Source organism: Oculina patagonica, chromosome 2, assembly GCF_052425735.1.
Source record: "Oculina patagonica isolate OP01 chromosome 2, crgOcupat, whole genome shotgun sequence".
In the NCBI taxonomy this organism is placed as follows: domain Eukaryota; kingdom Metazoa; phylum Cnidaria; class Anthozoa; order Scleractinia; family Oculinidae; genus Oculina; species Oculina patagonica.
The window spans coordinates 10738950-10766435 of record NC_135759.1 but is presented as its reverse complement, the minus strand read 5'-3'; the positions used below and the strand labels follow the sequence as shown (position 1 = coordinate 10766435).

The window sequence follows — 27486 nt, the reverse complement described above, 5'->3', positions numbered from 1 at the left end:
GTTTAGTCTTCAACGGAATTTCCCTCTGTTTTGTTAGTTGGTAGTTGTGGACTCGTCCGAACTTCAGGTGTTGCAACACATACATTAGAACTGCCATGCGTTTGGTCAATCCTCGAAAAACGCTGGATTATTTTCGGAAAATAACATTTTGGTTTTGAAAGTCATACCCTGAAGACATTCAAGACATTCAGGTTTAATTACATGACGTGTGTTTGTTGCAAACTAGACTGCTGGCCAACATTATTGCAGGCAGCAATATGAAATCTGAAAAGTTTGAAGAGATCGCCTGAAGATGGGTAAGTCCGTAAATTGTTTACTTTTCTGCTTTGGTGTTCATTATTATAATAATGCTTTAGGTTGTTAATCTTCCCAATACTAAAAGGAAGCTCAGAGTAATTTTCGTACTCTTATACACTGTCTTATAATAAGCGTTGCAATTGTACGTAAGCTTATGTGTGGTCCTCGTGTTTCCAAATTGTGATAGCTATGGAATCATTCAAATTATCATCCGATGTACAAACATATGAATTCATACCTAGAATATCCCACTCATATCCCACTCATAAATGGGATATTTCACGGTATGCCACTGGAAACCATTGCATAACTAGTATATATATCCCCCCTCCCGTTGATGAGATTTTCTGAAGGGGTTTTGGAAGTCATTCCATCAGCTTTCTTTAATCTTTATAATATTTTTTTGAAAGGGTTAGGGATAAAGTTGGCTTTTTTCTTATCCACGGGGTTAAAAAAAATTGGCTTATTTCAAAGGGAGGTATCAGGTCAGCACTTTTCTAAAGTGGGGAATTTTTTTACTTTACTTATGGGGGGGGGTGGGGATGGGGCGGCGGTGGGAGTGGATATAAAATGGAAATGGCCCTTATGAACTTGCCTTTACAATGCTTCCATATTTAAAGTGCCTATGAAGTAAAAAATAATTGCTGTTTATTTTAAAGGCTTTTAAAAATAAAGAAGAATGGCGTTTTCCTTTTTGCAATACCTTTTTTCGTTTTAGAGATATTTACGTTTTTGAGTCTAATGCTTGCGTGCGCTTTGCGCATGCGCATTAGACTCTTTGTTATATGAAAAAAGCTGTTAGCAATCCCAAGGGAATGGTTCGGGATCGATAATCGTTCGCTGTAATGTAGAAAACAATGATCAGCTGCAAGAACGGACTCCGTACGGACACGCACGATTAGTTTCAATTAAAAACAGCCAATCAGCGACACGTGTTCCCACGCATAATTAAAAGTTCTTTCTCAAGTCACGATTATTCAACACTTGAACAGGACGAAATAATTTTCCAGTTAAGACATTTGTAAGCTTTTTGTGAAAATAAATCTTCGTTTTCAGTTCAGTTAAGCACTTGTGTTTTCGTCTTGCTTAAAAAGCAAGACGTCTTTGAGAAAAAAATATTTCGACGGCGACTCGCGTTTATTTACACAATGCGACCAAATATTTATTTTGTTTTAAAAAATAGAAAACTTTACCTCGGTTTTTGTATTTAAGTCATTCGAATTTTGACCAATTTTTTTCTTTACAGTGCAAACAAAAACCTTCAAAAATAAAAGATGTACATGGATAAATGTAAATCAAGTTACGCGACTAAATCAAAATGCGTTTGTTTGGCCGCTTTGCAGTATTACACTGTCCCGGCCTTTGCCATACACTGAAATCGAATTTCATGATTTAACGACTCTCAGAGATCTTAAGTTCTTCTTACAGCTAGAAAAATCATAAAATGGTTACATTGATATGGAAGTGATGATTCTCGAAATGTGTACATCATGATAAACAGTCTTCGCTCCTGTGTATGGTAGCTCGATAATAATTGCCTAGTTTCCAGCGTTCAAAAGGTCATCATTATATTGACGTGAGCATTTACACCCGTTTTTAGGAAAATCTGTCACTAAGTGCTTACAGTACAATGGAGTAACAGTCACTATTTCAAGTGCTTTTATTGCAAAATCTGTTTCAAGAGTCATCATCAAAATGGTGAAAAATCTGAAAGAAAACGATGTGAAGTTCTTCAACCCTTGCTGTAATGAACATGCTTTTTGTAAATCGTCACGCAATCTTGTCCAAATGTTTAATCGTTTCTGCTCTTACGGACAATACGGAAGAAGTAACATCAACTCCTGTTCATACTTTAAATTTTGTGAAGCATATAACATTTAAGACTGTTTCGTTTTCATCCATAATCATCCACGATGCCCCTAGCTTGCTATAAGCATTTTAAATTAAACTCCCGAACACAAACCTCCGTAACCAATTTTAACCGGCTTACGAAAACCGCGCAATCTGTATCACTATGCCATACGGCATTAGACTCATGTCACCCTTGGTGACCTATTTTTATATTATGCAAATGAGGAAAGTGATGACGTCATTAATTGTTCCTTAAAACGATGAAGCATTGAATCAAGAATATCTCTTGGAATATTTGAGCTGTGTTCTTTAAACTTGGCACGATTAATGTACACCACAAAAAACACAAAATGACACCTGTCGTGCCGTTGCCATGGCAACAGTTTTGCTGCAAATACCTATTTTAATTAATAATGATATCCCCAGTTTTTGCTTAATCAAGGATGATCCACTCCCAACAAGCTAATGAGGAGAGTTAGGATAATAGGGCATTATGTGTGTTCCAAGCTGGATCCTCTGTCCCACTTTAAAGGGTTGCAAAGTGAGATATTTGGTTTATGACAGAAAGAGCCTGGAACCAAGAGTGTTGCCATGGTTACATCATAGTATGAGCCATCTTGCATCCTTAAGGAAGATCACTACTGATGCCAAGTCTCAGAAATAAAACCTTTATATTTTCTGCGATATCCTTGGTTTTGTAATCTATCTTTCTGTGGAACAATTTATGACGTCATCACTTTCCTCATTTGCGTAACACAAAAACGTGAATATCTCCTGAATGAAAGAAGATTTTTCAAAACGGTAAATTCCATTCTTCTTTATTTGTAAAAGTCTTTCAAATAAGCATTAATTAATTTTTACTTCATAGGCACTTTAATATTACCGGTATTTTATTTTATTTTTTTTTTTTTTGTATTTTATTTTTTTTTTTAGAAATTACAATGACAATAATACATACAAGAACCTAATGACAATGCTACAGACACAAACGAATTACAATATTAAACAAGCCTTGCACAACGTGACTTAAACTTAGTACAAATTGAAAGGACCAAATAAAAAACAAAAAAACAAAAACAAAAACAAACAAACTGCCTCCGACAGCGGGTACAGATACAGGTAATTTTTGGTTAATTTACTACAATAAGAATAAGAAAAAGAAAAAGAAAGGGTGACAATTAAAAAGGATTTAATTAGACATTAAACCTAAGGTGATAATAGAGGGAGCAGAGGCTCCCGCTTCGTAAAATGGTAATTTAGATTATTGTTCTCTCTCGCAATGAAACGTTCCAGTTTGTAAGTATTCTTAATACGTTGTAATAAAAGTCTTGGTGATAAAAATTTGTCATTTAATTTGAAAAGATACAGGAGATATTTGCCTTCAAGAATGATATAGTTCATCAAAGAACTGTGAGTTTCTTTATTACTTATTCCAAATAAAACATCTGTGATCTCGAAGTCCTTAGAGACTTTTAATTGGTCTCTAAACAAGTTCACAACTTCATTCCAGAACATCCTAACTCGTGGACAATAGAAAAAGAAGTGTTCTATAGTTTCTATGTCCGCTTTACATAGGTAACATAATGGGGAGTCGACTATTTTGAATTTATGAAGCGACTTGTTTGTGTAGAGAATCCTATTTAATATTTTGTACTGAAATTCGCGTAGTTTTGTACTCAAGGTTACTTGGAATGGTAAAAGGAATATGTCTTTCCAGTTTAATTGAAAAGACTCGGTATTAAAAAGATCTTCGTATTTCTTTATGGCAGTGGGCGCATGTACAATTTTAGAGATCAGGCTGCTATACAAAGATTTTGATTGCAATTTTTCTACTTCGTTTTCTTCGTTGTTAATTTTGATATGAAAAGTGGAGAGATTTAGTGGATGTGTGTGAAAAGGTATAAGACCTCTGTTTGCGTATAAAGTATTTCGCCAATGTAATGGAAGAGCCTTGTATATACTAAACAGTAAGAAAGTGTCTATGGGTGAAAGAGCCGATCGCAAAGGTTCTTTTTTAAACACAAGCTCCCCCGCACAGTCGTAGAGCTCGCCAACTTTATATAAACCATGTTCACGTATTTTGGCGCTGAAGACAGATTTACCTTCAATACAGATGTACTTGTTGTTCCATATTACTTCATTAGAAATTTCTTCCAGTGTAGAGGGATCTGTTTTATTCATAGAGGACCATAGGATTAGACATTCCTTATAGAAGATCGGAGTAACTACCGATAGCCTTTCAAAGTCAAAATTGCAATGAAATAGGAATTTGCCTCCCACCCTTTTAAGATACGTATCTAAAAAAAATTTCCAGCCTGCGGTGTACGGATCTAAATATCTTTTTATACATATTATTCTCTGTGCAGAGATCATTGACCCGATATCAGGCATGTTTAGACCTCCTTTCTCAACTGGATTAATAAGCGCCGTTCGTTTTATTTTATCTTTACCTTTCCATACGAACGTGTAGATGAGCGAATTTAGTTTTTTAATAAAATCTTTTTTACAAGAAACCAAAGCTGCGCGGTATAGGATTTTTGGAATAACGAACGATTTGATTACTTGTATTCTGCCGATAATTGTGAGGCCTCTCCAACTCCAACCTTGCAGAAATTCTTTGACACTTTTTTCAATTGACTCGAAGTTTCTTTTATCAAACAATAGGTGGTCGTTAGTAAAACAGACACCGAGAATCTTAACAACGTCTTTAATCTCTTCCACACCGAAATCCTGGGGGTGTAGCACCATATTACCTAGTGGAAGGATTTCAGTTTTTTCGTGGTTCATTTTTAAACCAGCGTATCTGCCGAAAAGCTTGACAGTGTTCATGAGAACAAAGAAAGAGGCTCTGTCACGAACAAACGATGTCATATCGTCCGCAAAAATTGTTAGTTTTAATTCGTTTCCATCGACGGATATACCCTTTATCTGTTTATTATTGCGGATGTTGACTGCCAAGGTCTCAAGAGCGATAATAAAAAGAAATGGGGAAAGTGGGTCTCCCTGGCGAACACCCCGCTTGAGTTGAAAGGAGGAAGTGACAAAACCGTTATTGATTACACAACTCGATGTGTTATTATAAAATGTTTTTATCCAGGCAATAAAAGATTTTCCGAAGCCAAAGGTTTCTAAAGATTTTAAAAAGAAAGTCCCAATTAAGCGAATCAAAAGCTTTTTCAAAGTCTATAGCAGTCAGAATACCTCTGTAGCTTTTTAGTTTTGTGAAATCAATAACATCATTGATAGTACGGACTGCATCGAAAATAGTCCGACCCTTGACGAATGCGTTTTGATCATAGTGAATAATGTGGGGGAGGACTTTCTCCAGTCTTTTAGAGATCGCCTTTGAGCCGATCTTGACGTCGACGTTCACTAAGGAGATTGGCCTCCAGTTCTTAATCAGCCTCCTATCTCGGTTTTTCTTCTCAATAAGAGTGATTACAGCTTCTTTCTGAGTTGTAGAGAGTTCACCATGACGGTAGGAAAAGTTTAGGGAATCCACCAAGTTCCGCCCGATTTCAGGCCAAAACACTTTATAAAATTCCACAGACAAACCATCGTTTCCTGGCGTTTTGTTGTTTTTAAAAGAAGAGAGAACATTAAAACACTTGGCATACGTTAGTTCGCCCTCGCACGTGTCGCGCATTTCCGGTGATAATTTGGGAATGTACGCAGAGTTTAGGAAAGGGCATGTCGACAGGTCGACAGTATCGTCAGCTTTTTCAGCATATAGGTCAGAATAGAAAGAAAAAATTTCGTCCGCAATTGTGTTGGGGTCTGTGGTCTCTTTTCCATTTTTCCGTAACAGCTTTCTTACAGAGCTCTTTTTCTTTTTATTGTTTTCTAGGTTCAAGAAATACTTTGTATTCCTTTCACCTTTCTCGTACCATGTGGCACGTGAACGAATAATTGAGCCTGTTATGATGTAATTGTATTCGTTTTCGTATTCCAATTTTACCCTTTCTAAATTCTCAATATTTTCTCTTGTTGGAGACGCAGCTACTGCTTCATCGCATTTCCTTAATTTGGTCTCAATTATTTTTATGGTGTCTCTTCTCTGGCGAGCTCTTTGCTTACTAAAAGAGATAGTTTCTTGGCGAGCCTTGTGTTTAATCCAATCCCACACTATTCTCGGGTCGTTGCAGAACTCAATTTCCGCCTTCCATTCTCGAAACTTTTCACGCATCATAAGGACATATTTATTGTCCTCTAGAAGGCTATTATTTAGTTTCCAAAAGGACGGGCCGTGTTTTTGTTCGCCTATGCTATCTATTACAAGAACGACCGCTGAGTGGTCGGTTTTAATAGCAGGCACAATGTCGACTGTGGCTACGTCATCTTGCAATTGGTCACTGATGAACCAGTAGTCTAGTCGTCTTTGGATAAAGGGAGATTTTTGTCTCCAAGTAAAACTCCTACGAGCGGGGTTTCGAATTCGCCAAATATCAGTCAACTCATTCTCCAATAGCGTGTCATCTAAACGTTTAACGGACTCTTCAAGAGTCGGATTCCCACCTAAGCCGTCGAGAGAGGGATTTAGAGTCACGTTGAAATCTCCACCGAGTAAAATTTTGCATTCTTTGAAGTGATCCTCTTCGATAAGATCGGATAGTTTTTCAAAAAATTGAGATTGCTGAGTTGTCGTATTTGGTGCGTATATATTTAACAACAAAAAAGGAACGTCTTGAATAATGACCTCCAAAAGAAGAAATCTTCCTTCCTCGTCCGACTTAACTGATTTAAGTTCGAAATCAAACGTATTCCGTATGAGTATGGCGACCCCACGACTATGAGGAGAGCCGTGAGCGAAGAAGAAATCACCGCGCCATTGCGATTTCCATTGATTTTCTATATCTTTGGTACTATATGTCTCTTGAAGAAAGCAAATATCTGCATTTTGTTTAGTCAGCCAATTGAAAATTCCTTTTCTCTTTGCGAAAGTGCGAATGCCACGGACATTGAGAGAGAGAGCTTTTAATTGTAGGTTATTTGCATTGTTTTCCTTTATCACGATACTGGTTGTTAATTACAGTTAGACATGCTTGTGTCACCCCGTTAATACCTTGTTTCTGATTGGTCGGTGGTTTTGTCGACATAATAACACACACGAAACGAAACATAAAAGAAAAAAATAAAAACGTAGCCAGTGTGAAAAAGACTGTTGAATGCTACGAGTGAATGAGACCAAGTGTCACCTAATTGTTACAAGCAAAGAATATGCAAATTTGCGAGCTCCTAACGCTTCTATGAGAAACAACAATAATCATTTAAAGTGCGCGTATCGAATACGGTAAATAAACAGAAAAAAAAAAGCTACTGTAAGTGTCGAGTCAAAAGCCTGAGGAAAAGGGGAAAAAGCTACACTAACCTTTTCCTGACTCCATAGCCAACCCTGTCGCGTTCATTCGTAATGATCCTGCTTCATATGAGTAAATATAACTAAATACCGCGCATAGGTAATGGAATTTAGATATATGTAGAGTCTACATTATTTCTTTACCGTCTATAACAAGTTTGTATGGTTCAGATCTGCTGAAAGCGGCTCTCTTTCCCTGTGATCGGGCTACTTCCATTTGGGGGGTTAGCTTCCTTCTCATATCGAAGACTTTTTTTTGGGAAATCCGGACCGATACCATAACCTGACTCCTTATCAATGTGGCGTCGGCAAGCGAAGACAGCTTCGCGATCTTTAAAGCGTAGAAAACGCGCTATTATGACACGCGGCTTGCTTTCGTTGGACATGGACTTTTTCCCAATGCGATGTACGCGTTGAAATTCGATGGAGCGAGCGTTTTCCATGTTTAGATTCCTCTCGAGGAAGTCCATAAGGATATCTTCTGTGGATTCGTCCGCATCGCTCTCGGGAATGCCGTAGAATCGTAGGTTTTCGCGACGGTCATAAATTTCGTAATCTAGTAGTTGCAGGCGTAATTTCTCCAATTCTAACTGCGTGTTTTTGTCAGAATCTTGGAGTTTCATTTTCCCATCTTCAACCTCGTCATTAAGGAATTTGACGCTGTCTTTGAGGCTATTTGTTTCCTGAGCCGCGTCGGTAACCTCTTGTTTTAAGCGGTTAAACTCGCTCTCTAAACCTTTTACAGTTCGGTTAATTCTATCCATCGATTCATGAAGCGACTTTATTTGGCAACCAATACTGTCTAGTTGGTTTAACTTAACGAGGATCTCGTCCATTTTTGACCCGAGTTTGTCTGCCATGTTGAGTGCAGACAGGACTTCGTCGCCTGGATCGCTGCTTGAAGGAGAAATGACGACTGGCGCGAGGTCTTGTAAAACTGATTCTTCTTCTTCTCTTAATCGCTTTGATTCAGGCGATACAGTCTCGATATTTGTTGGACTTCTGCTTCCTCGGCTTTTTCTTTTAAAGAGAGACGAAAATTCCATACAGAAGCAAAGAGCGCACGAGAGAAGACGGAGAAGCCAGGAGCTCGTAAAATGCACGTCTTCACTCCGCCATACTCAGTCCCACATCATCGTATTTTATTTTCAAGTAGATTTAGTACTTGCTACCGGCACATGTGTTTATATTTCTTGCTTGCAGACGTAAACAAAAGGACATTTATTGATCGGTTTGTGCAGTCAGTAGCATACCATGGTCCATCGCTGATAACTTTGACTAAAGATGAACAAGGTGATGGAGAAGGTTCAGCAACAGACTTCCTTCATCCCAGTACAGAGGGGCATTTGGCCATGAATTACTTTACAAATAGGCTTCAAGTAAGTATAAAATATTTAGGAATCTACATGTACTTATAGCTTAGCACACTAGGGATTTTTTGGTATGTTTTGGGCCTCAGTCAGTCTATTTTTTCAGTTTTGATGCAGAGAAACTGACGTTTTGCATTAGTACCGAACTCAACATTCTCCAAACATTTACTGTTTGCTTCCTTCAATTTTTTTTTTCATTTTTGGCAGAAAAATTATGTCATTGGTCATCATTCATTTTGTGCCAAAAACGTTTTGTTTTGTATTATCATATTTTTAACAACCATTTCTGAAAGAACCTCAATACATGGATATCAGAACCAAAAACATTTTTGAAATAATGTTAAACCAATAAAAAGTTATACCCCTTGAGATGTCTCTGATTTTTGTCATTAAGTGGCAGGTAGTATTCAACATTCTCTTGCCAAGTTTTGGCAACATGTACAATTTCATTTTCCTTTGGTTTGTGCCAGGGATGTTTTTTTTTTTGTTCATTTGCAAAAAGATGGTTTGATTAAATTAATTTCTTACAGGCAAGCTGTTCTACAGAAGAAGCAAGTCAATTTTTAGGGGCAATGAGTGGAATACATCAGACATCTGAAAAGGAAAGAGAGATAGTTTCCTCACATAATCAGCAAGGAATAAAACGGTAAATCAGACTATAAAACACTATAGCAGCACTGTAGTTATTTTGCTTGCATACAAAATAATGTACAGAACTTTTAATTAGCAATAAGGTCAAAACAATCGAATCATATTTTTATGTGATTGAGTGCCGGAAGTAGGTAATACTGCTTAGTGTATTGCAAAATGGGATATATACAATACATGCGTGCTGTGAATGAATAAGTTATCCCTGTAGCATTAATTTCTGCTAGGTTGCTAAAAAAATTCACCAGAGTACCCATTTATACTCCTGCGTGGAGAGACACAGTGTGAGAGTAAAGTGTCTTGTCCATGGAAACAACTTAATTATTCCAGAAGGATTTGTACTTAAATGGTCCTTTTGATCTGGAGTCCAACATACCGGTACTAACCATGAGCCCAGGTCAGGGTTGTCAAAAATAGTGGGTAGCTGGCAAAAACCACCACCTACTTCATGTTTTTTGGCCAGCTACTCTGCCGGAATATGCTCTGGATTCTAAAAGATGGCAAATCAGTCACCTACATACTTCAAAAGTAAAGCTGCCTCGTGTATGTACTTCAAAACTTTCTGACAACTCTTCAGAATATTTCTCTTACCCATAACTTATTATAGTAAACATAATTTTATAAAATTATATGAATTGTGTTTATGCTCTGCACAGATCTAGTGAACAAGACAATGATTTCCACCAGAAAGTCAGAAAGTTTATTGCATCCAAAGCAGACTTGTTGTTCTCAATGGAAGGAAAGAAGAAGTTAAGAAGAGGAATAGACTATGGAATGCATTCAAACCAAGAAGGTACATATGAACAAACAACAACCGCTTAGTGACCAAGAGTGATTACATTTAATTTCTCCTTCCTACATCAATGTATTTTCAAGGAAAAAGGAGACAAGAATATGAAGAATCATCAACTCAGCTTTAGTTATTGACTTGCAAAACCTCTACTTTTTGTAGATAATTACATGTATTTCTTTATTGGGATGTTTGTGGTAATGTAAGTTTTATATACAGGTAAAGTTTTCCATGGTACCAGAGGAATTCTCCCTCAATGGCATCCATCATACCACATTTTAACAAATTGTTTGTGTATTTTAGTGTTAGATCTTTATGCTGATACACCTCCACTTGAAACATTGATGGAGGTGCCTTTACACGTCCGAAGGAAACAGTTGTTTAAGGTAGTTACTGTAGACAATTGAGATAATAATAAATAAACGTAAAACAATATGTGGTAATAATTGTGACAGGTTACCGATAGGTTACCAAAAGGTCACTGACTTTTTCCCAAAACAGAAATTTTTCTGTGAAATAAAGCAAAAAACCCCAACACAGAATGTAAAAATAAAATGATGAAAAGTAGAAATGTAGGTAAATGTTATCATATTACCAACATCTTACCACTTGTTGGCCACTTGCAGGGCTGTAGGCAGGTTTTCGCATGGGTTGGTGCAAGCGGCAAAGGCGTGCTAAAGCATTAAGAGGATTATGGGGGTATTCTTTCCCAAGAAAGTTGTTAAAGTCCAAACTTCCCGCATTCTGAAAGTAATTTAACCTTCACTCCTCAATTAGGTGGACCTTTGTGGCCTTTGAGGGGGTGCATCCACCCATCCCACCCCCTGCCTGCAGCCCTGATCTGTTGGTTGACAGTTGGCCTCTGTTTTAACCAAAACCTGTCAGCTGACAAACAACCAACAGGCCGCCAACAAACAAACAACAGTTGGCCGACAGATGACCAACAAGTTTTTTGGGGGAACTTTTTTTCACTTTCCCCAGTATGTTAATATTCTGTACCATAAATCTTGATTATAATGGAGTCATCTACATGCAGCATTGGTCAATTCAATGTTTTTTGCAACTTTCCTTGCAGTTTTGTTGTGCTGTTGTGAGACAAGTCAACAAAATGTTGCTTAGTGTAACACCCCTATAAGTTGATATAAACGAAAAATACCAAAATTACAGTCAGGAGTTGACATTAATACTCTTTATAAATTCTGACGCTGACTTATTTGAGCGTAAACAACGCTCATAATGTGCTCAAGACATTTTGACCGAGAATCTTCGGTCTTCTTCGGTTGTTATCATGGCATAAAACGGCTTTTTAACGGTTTCACATTGTACGCGCGCGCGAGTGACTAATACAAATACACGCGAACGTTGCGCGAGACTATGAACATTGTGTACTAAGTGACTTATATACATCAGGGATGTCTATGTGTTCATTTCCCGCATTCTGGTCCCTCTGCGAATGCCACGCTTCTAGGAAAAGCCTCTTGTGGTAATCGCCTGACTTGTCCACCACCGCTGCATGATTGAAATCCATATCATCGCCAAACGTGTTCGCGTGTTGCGCGATCTTAGAGTTTTTGTCGCAAACATGGACTGCTCTTTGATGATATAAAAATAAAAGTTGATATAAAAGTTGATATAAAAATTGGTTCTACCTTGTTCAACACCTACTGCAATGAAGATGATGTGAGACATGTTCATTTAATCAGGATTTGTTGTAAATACAAGCAACTAAATTACAAGACAAGTTGAACGAAAAAAAAATCTTTAGATGACCACATTTTTACATGTATTTTGTTGTGCAGTGTTTAAAGGAAGGAGATATTGTAGTTGGAAGAGTGGCCTTCAAAAGACCATATTGTATCATTGTGACACTGACTATGCTGGAGTTTGGATGCAATAGAGACTTCACTGATCTTGATATACAGGTAAGGAAACTGGTGTAAGGTTTGTTATAGCATTTATGTGAATGGCGGAGCAGAAGGGCAGGGGGGGGATTGCAACCCCCCCTCCAAACGAAAATTTGGAGGGGCTCAGCCACCCTGCCCCTCATGTTTTGTTGCCGAAAATATCGTGAGTGCCGCGTCTCATGAGTGAGTTAAAAAATCTTTGAAACTTCTTTGGAAATCTTCGGAAACTTTGTTTATCTTCGGAAAAGCTAAATAAAATAGTGAAGAAATTATTCAACATGACACGAGCGTGGGACAAAGAAAAAATCTGAGTCCCCGACAGGAATCGAACCCATGGCCTCCCAGAATACCGGTTGGGCGCTCTAACCAACTGAGCTACGAGAGACTTGTTGTGAGCTGGGCCATTTACTAGGTTGATAATTATGTGACACGCGTCCTGCATACTGCTAGGATCAGCAATGTCGAAATCATCAAATGTGTAGTAAATAATAAAGATGGTAAATTTCAAGCTCGATGATAAATAGTGAAGAAATTATTCACTATTTATCACCGAGCTTGAAATTTACCATCTTTATTATTTACTAGCTAAAAAATGATCGAAAATATTTGAATGGCCTTCAAACAACAATCTATTCAGTGAATCTTCGGAAATGCCTGGTATAGAAACTGTTCAGAAAACAAAACGTTGCCAGAGTTGAAAGAAGTTGTATCACCCCCCCCCCTCTAATGATGAAACATGTTTACTCCAAGTCAAGAGTCAAAAAAGATGTTCTGAATTAATGTCTAACAGTAACTATCAGGCAGCAAAGTACTTATTGTTAGATAGAATACCTTATAAACTGGGAATTATTTAATGTGTTTTCAATGTATTAAAAGCTAGTTAAAAGCAGGTCAATTGCAAATTGTCCTTTATGTTATTCTCTTGTGTGGACTGTATGCGGCAAGAGTTGTACCAAATGGTACTTGCTCGTTCTCTCTCTCCTGTAGGCCCTGTGTAAGTTATCTGAGTTGGACAGTTCAGAAATATCCAAGGAATACAAAGATCCAGCTGATACTTATGTGGTTGGTGATGTTATAAGAGGTAATGGACTGATGTGCCTTCCTTGTAATGTTGCTGTACATAGATTCACCTCTTAATCACTCACTTAATCACTCATGCTGTGTCTTGGCACAAGAGATTTCCATAACACAGACAATTTACCGGTGAATTAGTTGGAATATCAGTGCAAAGTCACATGCACATAGCTCCAAACTTGAAAAAAATTGCCAAGAATTTAATTCAAGATGCATTGTCTGTGACATTGCTAACAGAGCTAACTGCCTTGCGTGCCCATTTGCTGAAGCAGATTTCTCTTGTGTGTGGACATTTTTCGTGAGAATTTACCTCGCAAGGCCTTTAGGAAAAAATCTATTGTGCTTGATATTTTTTGCCTCAAGAGGAAGAATCCTCAGCGTGTGTGGGCGACGTGAGCTACTTGCTCACCAGAAATATCAACTGACCAATAAGCACACACAGAATGCTCACATGATTCAACATGGCGGATTCCGAATCAAACTTGCTAAGCGCTTCCTCACTGTTAGCGGTGAAATGTGCAGTGAGTAAATGGCTTAGCAAGCAGGCACATGTGGGGAATAGCTCAGCTAGACTAGTGTGCGGCTGTCTTTAGCATTTCAAGTTTTCTGAAATTTGCCTTGCTTGCATTACAGGTTACATCATCTTCATGGTCTATACTCTCGTCAACCATAACTTTCGACCAATTAGTGTGCAAGAATTTTCTCAGTTTTGGTATTATAATAAATGGATACAATGTATAATTCATGTATTTATCTTCCTGTTTAGGGGTGATCGTAGGTGTGAATTTACAAGAGAACAGAGTTTCCATTTCATTAAAACAATCAAGACTGCCTGAAGAACATAAACACTTGCATCTGGTAAATACATTGACTATTGTTAAACTTAACTTAATTATTAGAACTAAGCAAGCTCTTGTTGTTGCGACTTGTGGCACCTGCAGTGAAACCACTAGACTAGTAAGATCCCCATGATTATAATAAATATATATATTTTTTAATATTTTGGTCTCTTTACTGACTGCTGTGATTTTTTTGATAAAAATGTGCCTATGTCTATCTAATGAAATTTGTTTTGTAAACATGTAAGTTACCGGTATAATAATTGCAGTAAACATTTTGTTTCAAACAATTTTCGACGTCCTTATTTTTTACTTTTATTTAGGGTATTATTGAGGATCCAGATACAGTTTTCAAGAGGTTTGTTGCATGTTTGTCTAGATTAAAAACAATAGTTTTTTTAAAAAAAAATACAAACACAATTAATTGATTTCTCAAAATTTGAGGTGGAGGGAGGGACAGGGGGGTCAGAAGTTTCATCTCCCTTCCCCGCTGTTCCCATACCCCTCCCGGGCTTTAGTAAAATACCGTAGAAGCTTTTTGAAGCCCTTCTCCCAGGGGTTGGAGGGATCCTTGAAAGGATCTTCAGGGCCGTAACCAGACATATACCATAGACAAGGCAAAATCTTGCTAAGGGGCTCAGCGGGCATGCCCTCCAGAAAATATTTAAATCTAGAAGCTCTAAAACTCTTTCAGAGACATTTTTCGTGAGATATTTTTGAGAAAAAAGCAATTTTGTTCAACTGAGGATTATTTTCCCAACAAAACATATTGTGTTTTTAATTTTGGGTAAAAATCTAGACAAGGCAAGTGCCTCATCTTGCCTCTTGCTAGTTACAGCCCTGAACTTCGAAAGGGACTTTGACAGGAACCTCCTAAGATCTTGTCTTCAACAATCTCTAAAGATCTTTAAAGATTTTTGAAGATCTTGCAAAGAGTTTTACCAGGGATCATAATTAGTAGTAGTAAGTAGTAGTAGTAGTAGAAGTCTTTATTAAGAAGCTAGTCACAAGCTTATGCTCACAAAAGCTGATCTAAACTGGTTACGCAGCCAATCAAGGCTTGCATTATGTGCAACAAAGTTTTAAACACAAAATATCATGAGCTATTAAATGTATTGCAGATCATTCATTTGCTTAGACCTGTCTTGAGCATTGGGAAATAATTGATTATTTGCAACCCACTGACAAAATATTTATTTCATCTCATAATTGCTTAATAAAAGTGAAAAATGTAATTTGCTTTTTGTTTCACCAGGTTACAGAGTAATCCAGAAGGTCTGAGTTTTGAAGAACATCTAAGTAAGCACAAGGGATTTAACAATCCAAGGAATATTGATACACTCACAGACTTGCTCGGTGTGGACACATCTGCTCCTTGTTCATTATTGAGAAGCTTCCAAAGGTACCATCATGTCATTGACATGGCGTTTTGTCTCTGTCATTTCTTAAATATGGTATTTATCAGTCATTTCTTTAATATGGTATTATATTTGTGTTTGCTTTGGATACTTATAATAAATTATTATCAACAATCAAGTGATAATTCTTTAGGTTCTGGAACATTCTACGTTCATTAAAAGGCCAATACTATGCTTGCAGGGTACTTATCAAATGATATTAGAGGGCTCAAAATAACCGGCCAAACCGATTTAAAGCTGATTTCCAGTCCGTACTGCGCAGACTCGGGGTTTGTTTACGTTTTTGTTTTGAAATCGTTGAAACGTTACACTTCGGTGACAGCATACATGAAGTTTTTTAGTCCGCCATTACAGTTCGCTTCGTTCAAGAACTTCCGATGAGCTGAAACGTCGGTTTGAAATAGCGTCAAGGTTCTTCTACTTGTTATTATTTGTTCTGCAAGGATATCTGGCGTTAATAATGAAGAAACAGGTAAGTTTGTCACGTAATTTTTAGTTTTGCTTTGTTTGTGAGGCTCACATAAACATTGCAGCCGAGATTGCGCAGTACGGACTGTAATTCATCTTTAAGCTCGGTCACGTGTCGTTTCTAACTGGTCAAAATAATAACAATTATAGTAATTTTAATTTAGCACTTGTTTTTGCTGTTTGTTGAATTTTGTTCGTTCGTATGGTAAAAAAAAAGACCTAGCTAGACCTGCTATTTATTCATAAACTTCTTAATACCCATGTACATGTGTAAGATGTGATAGCGACAAGTTAATTAACTGGAAAAAAAAAAGTTAATTAACTGAGACAAAATTTGAACATCTCCGATGTTGTTTTCGTTAGAACTAAGTAAATGCTTAAAATATAAATTGGTATCAGTAATGTTCATCAATTATTATTTTAAAAGCCATGTATGTGACCGGTCAAAATGACCGGCAAACCCAAACTTTGTCCGGACAAATTGCCATATTGAGCGGACATTGTCCGTTGACCGACCATTATTTTGAGCCCTGTATTAGATCTTGCTAGACCACCTCTGCAGGTTATAGTGACACAAAAGGCAAAGAAGGTTGTTGATTGAGTGACTGTCAAATGATCATTTGATGACTTGTCTAAGTGTTTAGTAGGGTCAATTTTCAAAGAAACATATTTGTTATTTTCAGATTGTCTCATGATAACGTGATCACTTGTTTTAGTGTCAGTTGTGTAAGATGTAAGAAATTTTCATCATTGTCCCCGATCACCTGGTCCCTAGCTAAGGTGTTAGCGACGTAGGCCTTGTTGTCATCCTATCTACTTCACTTCAGTTCTGTGATTACAAAGTACTGTACTGTTATGTAGATTACCAAGTTAACAAATGTGTTTTTTGTGTTTTATGTCTTGAGTGCAAGTTATTGTACACCAATGTTTTTGCATGTAGGTATGAATGTCCTGAAGGTGAATATGCAGATGTACTGAGGAAACAACAATCTGCTAAATGGTCAATGGAAACGTAAGAACAAACTTTATTACATTTGTAAATATTTAGCTGATTTTCAATTTAAAATACAAATAAAGCAATCAAACAATATTGGAAAAAGGTTATGAAAACTACTATGAAAACAATATGTTTAAAATCTGTGCAAAGCAACTCTTTTGCAAGATCAAAGCAAACTCAATAAATTAAACAGAATGTACTACATTATCCACTTCAAGACTTCAAAAATATGCAGGAATATTTTGACCCTGGGCATAATCTGTTCCTAGAAGCTCAAATCTAGATAATGTTGTTTCTTGACACAGATCAAGTCTGGGGAGCAATTAACACCCTGAAGTTTGTTATTCTGCATTTCACAAGTTATTTTTTTAAGAAGTTCTAGTTGGTTTAAAGTTCTGCACTTTCTTTTTTCAGCACTGCCAGAGGAGTGGAACATTTTAAAGCAGGAAATTATGACCCAGCCATGAAGTACTTTAAGCATGCACTGCAGATTGATGGTGAAAATGTTGAGGCGCTTGTAGCACGAGGAGCTCTGTGAGTTGTTAATCAGTGAACCCATGAGTGTATAGTGCAGTTTTCAATTAATTGTCAGTCCAGAGAATAGTTTTAAGTTTCGTCAAAGTTCAATTATGTCCCCATATATTTTAGGGCCCCTGTCCCTGTTAGAACTTCAAATAATTATGCCTTCAATGTTGTAATTAGGCCCCCTCTTTAATGATTAGTGCCCACCTTACCTACGTAGTAAGGCAAGACAATTTCTAGACAAGAAAACAATCATTTTGAAGTAAAAATGCGTTTTTACAGTAGAAACTGCAATAAATATTAAGCAGTCGTGACGTTTCCCTATTCATAGAAAACCTCCTCACCATTAACCACCCCCCCCCCCCTTCTTAAAAGGCCTTGAAAAGAAATAAGACCCGTGTTGGTTGGACGTTTCACAGTCTTACATAAGAAATACTTCTTTTGGGTCAATCGGTTAGTTCCATTACTATAACAAAGACCCACCGAGGGTCATGCATTTCATTATTTACTTTCTTCGTTTTACCTTCTAGCTGCGCTAACCAAGACCAGCTTTCCATTGCCATCAAAGACTTTCACGATGCTCTGGCAATTTGTCCAAGCCACAGAAATGCCAAGAAGTATCTCACGGCCACGCTAGTGGAACACGGAATACAGTCAGTAGATATTGATTTACTCTTTCTAAATGTGAAACTGGACTCTTAGCTGTGGTGTGAGTTTGAAAATGCATCATAACATACCCCTAGTTGAAGATGCAGTAGTGGGGTGCAATCAAGATCAAGCGACCCAGGTTTGAGTGCTGACTGGGGCATTGTGTTGTTAGCTCATTATTTTGCATGTTGTTTGTTAAAAACGTTTGTTGGCCTACTGAAATCGGCTTACAAATATAGATGTTGACTTCTTGGATGTTTCTGTTCTTTTTCGACTTTTCAGTGATTTTTCATGAAAGATGTTTTGTAAATGGGAAGAAGCCTGGCGTTATAACAGCTGTAACAAATTTATTCTCATTGGTGTATTTGATTTTCAGACAAGAAAAAGAAAGCCTTTTAACTGAAGCTGTGCAGAGTTTCAAAGAAGCATTGGGGCTTGATAACAATCAGCAAACTGCTAAAGAGCATCTGGATAAACTTCAGCAACAACTGAAACTTAATGAACAGGTGGGTCACTTGTTACCAATGTTCATTCTGAAAGGAAACTAAGTAATCTTATCATTTCCTAAGGTTCGAAGACGCCAGATGAGTGATCATTGCCGGTATTGAAATCCGGTTTCTGTAGGATAGGTTAGCTAAAAATATTTCTGCTCTCCCTGGATGGGTTGCTAGCCCATTGTGGATCAACTTGGTGGAGAGGGGCACTGTAAGAATGAAGTGTCTTGCCTTTGATTTCAAATCAATGCAACCACCCATACCCGAACCTAGTCCCCCTGAAATCAAAACGCACGAACCGTAAGGAAATCCCCCACCCCACTCCCCCCTGAATCCCAATACGCACAGGAGGATTCTTGTATTCTGGTTCAAACATCAACTTGTTAAGTTTTGTTAGTACATGACCAAGTCGAAACAATTGGTACCTAAAGACTACCTGACGAATGATAATGTGAATATGTCATCAAATTCTCCCAACTACTACTGAAGGAAATGTGTGGAGACCATTAGGGAGAATATGTTTGTTAACATAGGGGCTTAACGACTTTCATGATCCCGCCACGTAAGTCCCTTCGGAGTTTAATAGGTCAGTTCTACGTTAACATCTTACATTCATCAATCATGATATTTTTCTTTTCTTGCTAATGCGGTTCTTTTTTGTTCTTTTTCTTTCATGCCTGGCTGTCTTGCTCCACCATTCAACTGTTGGATGAAATAACATGTGTCATTTGCTGTGTTGTTGAACATTTGGACATGTGAATGGAATTTCATCGTTGGATTTTGTGGTCACTTTGATGTGTGGTTTGAATGTTTTCTTTTTTGGCTTTCCTGTCTATTTTGATTTGGAATAAAACCACATATGAAACTATTTCTTGTCGTTGTTATTTATTATTATTTACTTACGTGTTTGTATATTTATTTGCTGGTTATATATTTCTTGGTTCATATGTTTCATTGTAATGCCTTTTTTCGCTCTTTCCTTAAATCTGTCTGCCTTGCCCTTCAATGCATTAAATTTGGATTATTTTTATCATATTTTGAACTAATTCAAAATATTGCAAATAATTCTCTTCACGACATTTTACATGCCTTTCGTCCCCCCCCTTTTGTTTCTTTTCTGTTGCTTTTTGCCCCATTTTGACATTCTCGTTAATCATCCTCATTCATGTTTATCTTAATTCTTGTGGCAACACTTGGCTACTTGTATTAAATCTTCATTTCGTTCCCAATCATTTTCTGACATAAATCAAAACCGGTGGTTTATACACCATGTATTTTCCCCCTGTTTGAATTTTTCCTTTATCGATATTGGCCTGGATATTAAAACTATGGTCCCACCCCTCCCTTGTTCCATTTGTTTATTCTGTGGTGCCAGAGGAAAGCACAGGCCGCTACAAAGGTTGACAAGGGGCTCAAGAGCAGATTCAGTCACGTGAGAGAACTGATACTGGAGGAACAAAGTCAGGCAAAGAAGAAACAGAAGAAGAAAAACAGGTATGACGAGTTTAAGTTCAATGCGTGAAATTAACCGATCAGATTCCACGTGTTGCAAGCGCGGGAAACGTCACGTGAACTAAATGTCTATCTATTAGGAGGATTTCCACTGACGCGTAATTTCTTACGTGCGTTTGCGTGCGTGAAAAAATTTAGAGACAATGTATGAACGACTTGCATAAACGTGGTCGCAAATCGTTCATACATTGTCTCTATTTTTTTTTTCACGTACATAAACGCACCTAAAAAATTACGCGTCAGTGGAAATCCACCTTATTGCTTGTAGTTTTGCATGGGATTGGTTGCAGCACTTACGTATCAGTCAAAACCAAGAACCCATCCTTTCTCTAGGCATAATCCGAGGTAAGCTCCGTAGATTGGGGAAGTTGACGTGGAACTAGGTCGGATTGGTCGGGAATTTGACATTTTCCCTAAAAAAAAAATAGAAAGTGGGTTATTTGACGCTCTGTGATTCCCAAACCAGTTGTACATTTGACCGTGTCAACGGCCAACATAGTGGGGAATTTGACCAAAATTTTTCAAATAAGTCAAATACCCGGGGGTTTGCCCCCCAGCGGGGTGGGTGATGGGTAATTTTGGATTTGACCGATGCACTAGCACGAGTGTTAGTTGTAGAGATGAAAATACAAAATAATTCAATTTACAGTAAGACCGAGATTTGTTTATGTGGAATTGAAACCTATCGATTAGTTCTGAGGACGTTCATGTGATTTTGATCGTTCCTAATTCAACACCCTCTCGACTTCTTTTTTTGGCAGGCGTTTTAATTTCAGTTCTTACTAAATGTCTCTTTTTTATTTGTAGGAAGAAAAAGAAGAAGGTTAAAAATCTCAAGAAGAAGAAAAAGAAACCCACGTCGAAATCTCGCCGCCGTTCAAGACGCTCGTCCAGCTCATCTCGTAGTTCAAGCGAATCTTCAAGCGAAAGTGATTCCTCGGTACGATCTACTGACAGCGAAGAATGGGTGGAAAGTACTGCAACTGGTCAAAACGAAACTAAAAAACAGGGCAGCAATTCCAAACCAGATCATGAGAATAACAGTGGCCGAGAAAGTCCTGTTCGTGCAGGTTTGCTGCAGAAAGAGACAAAACTACATCGAAGTCGCAAAAAGAGCAAGTCTTCGGAGGAAAATGACGAGAAAAAAACTGAGAATTGTAGCCCAACGCGTGGAAGAGCGAAGGATAACTGCGTAAAGCGAAAAATGAAGAGGTTCTCTTCTAGTCGTTCATCGTCATCGCGAAGTCCGAGCGTTGAGAGGGAGAGAGAACGAGAAAGGGTTGGACGTAAAAAAAGTAGAGAGCGTGTCGGCCATGATATACATTTAAGTCCAAAGAAAAGGAAGACTAGTGAATGCGAATTATACAGACGAGAAGGTGACGATGTATCCAAACGGAAGCAGTCCTCACCGAAAGGAAGTTGTGCCGTGTCCTCCTTTCACGAAAAATCACTTGAAGGCATGCTAAAGAGGATCAGAGAAAACAGTGGAAAAGATGTCGAGTTTCGTCAGAAACAAGCGAAACAAAGTGAAACAAGCGCTGATTACTGCGCAAGTAAAACAGACGTTAGCCTTGGTGGTAGAATTAATACAACTAGCGATAACAGAAGTAATTTGGAAAGGATACGTAGCCACGAAACTGAGCAGAAAGGAGCAAGGCATTTCAAGGAAAGTTTTATTTTTAAGAATAAAAATTCTGCAGCAGCTTTTGTAAGCAATTCTAAAGCTGGACGTAGTGAAGCTGGCCGTGAAAGAGAGACCTCAAAATCCCTCGGGTTATGGGACCAAAGGAGCAGGTCTACAACGGACAGAAAACCATCCCTGGTGTCGTATGAGGCTAGTTCTGACGAAGACAAATGACAAAAACTTATGATGCTGGTTATTAATCTTTCCAGACCCTTTGCATGATCTGTGAATATGTCTTGGTGTAGGAAGCAAGTTGTTTCCCTTTTTTGGTGTAAAACCTGTCCGAAACACTTTAAAGGCGGCCTGTTTTTGTTAGCCTGCGTTGCAGCCGGACGTGCCACAAAATCCTCGACGCAGGCCAGTTTTTGCACAATGGAACCTTGGAGCGGCATGCGGTTTCGATACGGTGCCTGACTAAAATCCAGGCGTCCCTAACTGGTTGGATCGCGGTGCGCGTGGAGTTCTGGGCCTGTTGCACTCGTAAAGAAGGAGTTGCCAGAACACGAAGGGACATCGCAGCGACATGTAGCACGGACAAAATTGCAACACGTAGACACAAAAAAATGAAGCAGGGACAAGATGCAGCGACAAGTGCCCTCGTGTGACTTCTTATGAGTAGTATCGCTCATCATATCCAGCTACATTTTCTTGTGTGTGTACATGTGTTTTTGTCCCTGCTATCTGTTGCTGCAAAGTGTCCCTGAACATATCCTTAGCGTGTCGGCAGTGTAAGAATCATGCCCCACCATTCCTCTTTCCCGCCTTTTACTGACGAAGTGCAACGTTGACTAAGACGAGAAAGGTTCAAGTTTACCGTAATTGATCGATTTGGCGCCGCGGCTCTTATTTATTTTTCCCTGTTAAAGACTGGCGCTTATTATTTAACTAACGGTAAAACACTTAGCCTGCGTTGCAGCCGGACGTGTCAAAAAATCATCGATAGACCAGGGTTTAGTTCGTCGGCAATGCAGGCTAGAAAACACTGAGGGGAATCATGACCTCCTAGGGGAATATAGAGAGCAGGGCGCGTACTAGGTATGCACAAGTTAATATAAAATTATTTCAACACAGGTTTTCAGTCTCTTTGTGAAAGTGTTCCTATTCAAATAAAAGATGTATTATGAACAGTTTCACAGTCTCTTTGTAAACGCCCAAATTAGCGGCGCGGTGCTTATTCGAGTAGCGGCGCTTAATCGATCATTTACGTTAATGTTCGTGTTAGCAGCTATTTTACATGTACCACACCAGGAATAGCGAGCACCTCGACAACCTACAAGCACTTGCAAAAAGCCTTGAGACACTATCGCGGTTTTTGCGCAATTTTGAGTCTTGCGGCAGAAATATATTACTTACGATTCGCCATCCCTCTTATGACCTCTAATCAGTATTGGTTTCGTCCTGGGGTAAACTGTTTGGAACAACATGAAAGTTTGAGGATAGTGTTTTCTGCTTTTACAAAAAGCGATTTCAAAGGCGGTAATACAGAGAAGTGTCTCGACAATTATGCAATTGATTATACCTTGGATACTCTTTTTATTCGCGTGGCAAACTGAAACGAAACTTTACATACTGTATTTACCCTTGTGTTTACCGACAGGGAGGACTAAACAGACTACGTGAAATTTTAACGTAAAGCATTTCACTTGTATCTTGATAATGAAGTTTCTTTCATCGCTTCATTAATTTACCTAACATATGGAAGAATTTGGATATAAATATTGCCCATAGCGGTGCATGGTGACTTTCCCTATTGCATAAACTTACTGCAGTGTTCTTTGTTAAGGGGATCCATAATTTTAACTAAGAAGGGGGCCCTTTTTGTGTGTACCGCCCCCTACCCTAGACTTCATTGTCGTCATCATCGTCGTCGTGGTACAGTAAAAACCCGCGTATAAGAACCTGCTTTTTTAGAGTTTGGCAAAACAGGTTCTTATATTTTTGGGTACTTACTGGCATTTTTTAGCTTCCCTGTGCAATTCAATTCTTGATCTCTAAAGACATCCTTTTTGATAAATACAGTTATTGTATTATAAATAAAATAGTTTAACCCCACATATAAGAACCTTTTGGGGTATTAAGGAAGCAAATTTCTGCCAGGAGGTTCTTAATTTCTAGGTTCTTATACGCGGGTTTTTACTGTATTTACCTTATTCAGGGGGGGGCTGGCAGCGAGGTCTGGGACGAGTTTCGATGATCGCCCCAGTTAAGAAATATGGCCGAGTGGGACTAAGTACCGGTTTAATTGAAAACAAAGATGGCGGAAGTTTATGGCGGACGGTCGTTTGCGAAGGTTCATAAACGTTTCGAGAACTGTTTCCACGTTCGAACATCCAGGGGTTCGTTTAAGCACTTTTTATCTAAATTTCGATTTTTAAGAAGTATCACAAGTGAAATTTACGCCGCAAATCGGCGAACGGGACCACCACTGCGTTTTTACATCCCAGTGAAGACAACGAAATCTCACAGCAGAATATTTTTAGTAATTGTTTCATACACTGGATAAGCTGAACGATCTTTATTTATGGACTAGACGCCATGACGGTAAGGGTAGCCATTTTCGGACAGTATTTTTTTTTTCTGTAAGACTTAGATCAAACCGTAGTTGTTATTGAGAAAGTGCAGAAGGTTTGAAATGACTCATTTTGTTTTATTTCCCAATCAGGTCTCAAACCTAGTTAGAATTTGAATATAATAAGAATATAATATCTAGAGTAACATGGAACTGAAATACAGTTTATCGAAATAAAATATATCAAAATTTAATTGGCCTACCAGTATTTTTTATTTTATGTTTTGCACCAGTTACAATGACATTTTTTCATGTTCAATTAATGTTGTAAGATTAGGTGGTAATGTTTGCAACAGTTTTCTTTATTTAAATTTTTGAACTGAGCATGTCTTCGTGATAATGGTGCTCACTGAGAAAGCTGGTAGGGTAACCTTGCATTTAGACTTTGCCTATCACACCTGTGGGGTGAGAATTGAAACTTGCAGGAGGCTGGTTGGTTGTACAATGCTCCAGTCATGGTCAGTCACCTAAAACTTAGTGACCACGGTTTGCTGTATATATTTCCTTGAGGAAAAAAATGAAACTTGAGTTCTGAGGGGGCTTAAAATGTTTTTAGCAATGCATTATCTTGAAATGCTTTTACAAAAAGGATCTTCTCCTCAAATGTACATGTGTGTACCCTGGTAGAGAAATAATTGAGACACTGCATGGGATCTGACACTTAAAAATCCTATTGAGACTTACTTAACCTGTTGATTCTTAACTGCCCTACCTGTCCAAAGAAAAAATCAATTTCTACTCGCATCCAGTTGAATAATCTTCCTGCTGACCAGGAAAAAGTTTCAGATGTAAATGTAAAAAAAAAATATGTAAAATTAAAGTTGTTTACAGTGGTCATGCCCTTAACTTCAAGGGAAACAAAAATTTTAAATGAACATAACAGTTACAAATTCCAACTAGCAGGAGGCAGACCACTTCTCTATCTACAAAGCATGACCAAGGATTTGATCTCAGGACAACCAAGAACAAATTCAGCTTGTTGCTGGATAGAAGATTTTGACCTGGGATCTTAGAATTACAACACCAGTACCCAAAACCACTTGGCTACACTGTCTCCTGAAAGTAGTGATAGATGATAGATGAGAATTTTTAGGGTGGGGGAAAACAGTATTGCAATAATAATATTGTAGAATTTTTTTATTACCGGCAACGGGTGTATCCCCATGAGTAGCTCATTTGGAGATGTGAAATAAACCCTGGGAGACAAAATTACCCGGTAAGTATGATAGGTCAATGTACTTGTTTGCAACAGACATTCCATTGTTGATGGGCAAATTTATCATTTTTCCAGTGCTGAAGTGTTTCCCGTACATAAGACAAGCATTTTCTTTACCACCTTTAAATGCTGTAATTAAATTGTGATCCCTCTGACCCTGTTCAACCAAAATATTTACCCAAAAGTGAAAACATAATTAATGGTTTCTGTATGTGTCAGCAAGGCACTTCAGATTGCACAGTTTAGGTAATTGAAGCCATACCCTCTGCAATTATTATTATTTTTTACATTTAAATTTAAGTGAAGAAATTTATTCTTTTTGGATTTCTTTGCCTTGTTGACTTCAGCTTGATCTTGTACCGGCAAAGAAAAAAAAAGGAAAATCGAAATTTAATATCTCTTTAAGATTACCTTAGAAAACGTTTATTCTCCTGTGGGCCCATTCGCATGGACATAATGGAAAATGCTTTGAAATTCGATTTTCAACCGAAAGTAACTCGGCACTTTAGATGCAATATTCGGTTCTAGAAGTAAATGCTACTATAAACGTTCAATCAGTAGATGAATTTCTAAAAAAATATCTTCTATGTTTTATACGCAAACTACATGTGTAAGCTTGAATAAAGACACAGAACTTGAGACAGGTACTGTATATAAAATGTAAACTTTAATAAAGCTTAGCAGGTCAACCCTACTTGACAGGGGCAGTCGTGAAACACTTCGACGCCAATAAAGGACACTGTTACTGAATTTTCTGTTAAGTGAAGGAGAATCGCGGTCGAAATAATTTCTTTTGCTGTGCAGGCGTGAAGATGAGATAACACTCGACTGGGAAAATCTCAGCCCATGCAGTACACAGAAACTTGTCCCGAAACATGTCACTCGCTCCTTGCTCATTTAAATTTTTAACTGCTCTACTAACCTAAAACAGAGCTGATCCTTCATTACATTAGTCTTGATTGTCTCAGAACTGCCACAAAAAATTATAACGGGAAGTAAACGGCAATAACCAACAGCGAATTCGTTTTCTACAGTCAACTCGACACGCGACGCCATGTTTCCTTTTTTTTTGCCAAGGCATTTTGCGCATGCTCCGTACGGTTCTCGAATGATTGACAGATTTCTAACTGGGGCGATCATCGAAAGCGGAAAAGCGGTAAGATCAAAGATAGCTGCCAGCCCCCCCTGACCTTATTATAGGAAATTCACGTTAATTTAAGTCGCGTTAATTTTTGTTAACGTTAATTTCCGCACGTTAATTAAGTGGAGCGTTAATTTCCGCGACCTTAATTTCCATTATTTTGACCCCAATTTCTCGATACAGTCCAGACGTTCTTTACATCTTCTTTTTCATCAAGGTGGACGCTCGAAGCAGTCAGAATCCTTCGTTTAACCCATACGTTTGGGTTTAGTATGACGAACTTTGTTTCCGTCTCGGATTGTACGTCTAGTGTTGAAATAAACTTGTTCTTGTTGTCTCAACAAGTGCTTTTCTTTGTGTATGTCGCGTAAATTTCCTTCATTTTGAAATGTTACCCTCTCTTTCGCGTTAATTTCCTTCATTGGGAAGTAATTTTTCCTTCGATTCGCGTTAGTTTCAAATACCTTAATTTACACAAGCGTTAATTTCCTTTAATAAGGTATTTAACTACTAAAGCCGATGGGGCAACACACCAGCTGTTAAACATACAGAAAATAAAGATACAAAATAATCCAACACAAAAAAACTTACTTGCGTTCGAGCCATCGGTCCACACTTCAGGCAGATTTCCATAGCTCGATCGTGAAGGGTGATAAACGCACCCCCCCCCTCCCCCGCCCGCCACAAC

The 27486-nt window shown here is 38.1% G+C and overlaps 1 protein-coding gene across 1 annotated transcript; it reads left to right on the top strand.

Moving 5' to 3' along the window:
- Positions 1-258: 258 nt before the first annotated feature.
- On the top strand, positions 259-27359 carry LOC144643005 (uncharacterized). Its single transcript, XM_078502123.1, has 17 exons — positions 259-296; positions 8708-8883; positions 9405-9520; positions 10179-10315; positions 10616-10698; positions 12112-12234; positions 13204-13297; positions 14057-14148; positions 14453-14487; positions 15385-15531; positions 16956-17027; positions 17427-17546; positions 18065-18187; positions 18559-18688; positions 20052-20170; positions 20996-23741; positions 26837-27359. Exons 1-16 carry the CDS (start codon positions 293-295, stop codon positions 22044-22046), a joined length of 2622 nt encoding a protein of 873 aa, XP_078358249.1. The 5' UTR covers positions 259-292; the 3' UTR covers positions 22047-23741; positions 26837-27359.
- The last annotated feature ends 127 nt before the right edge of the window (positions 27360-27486 follow it).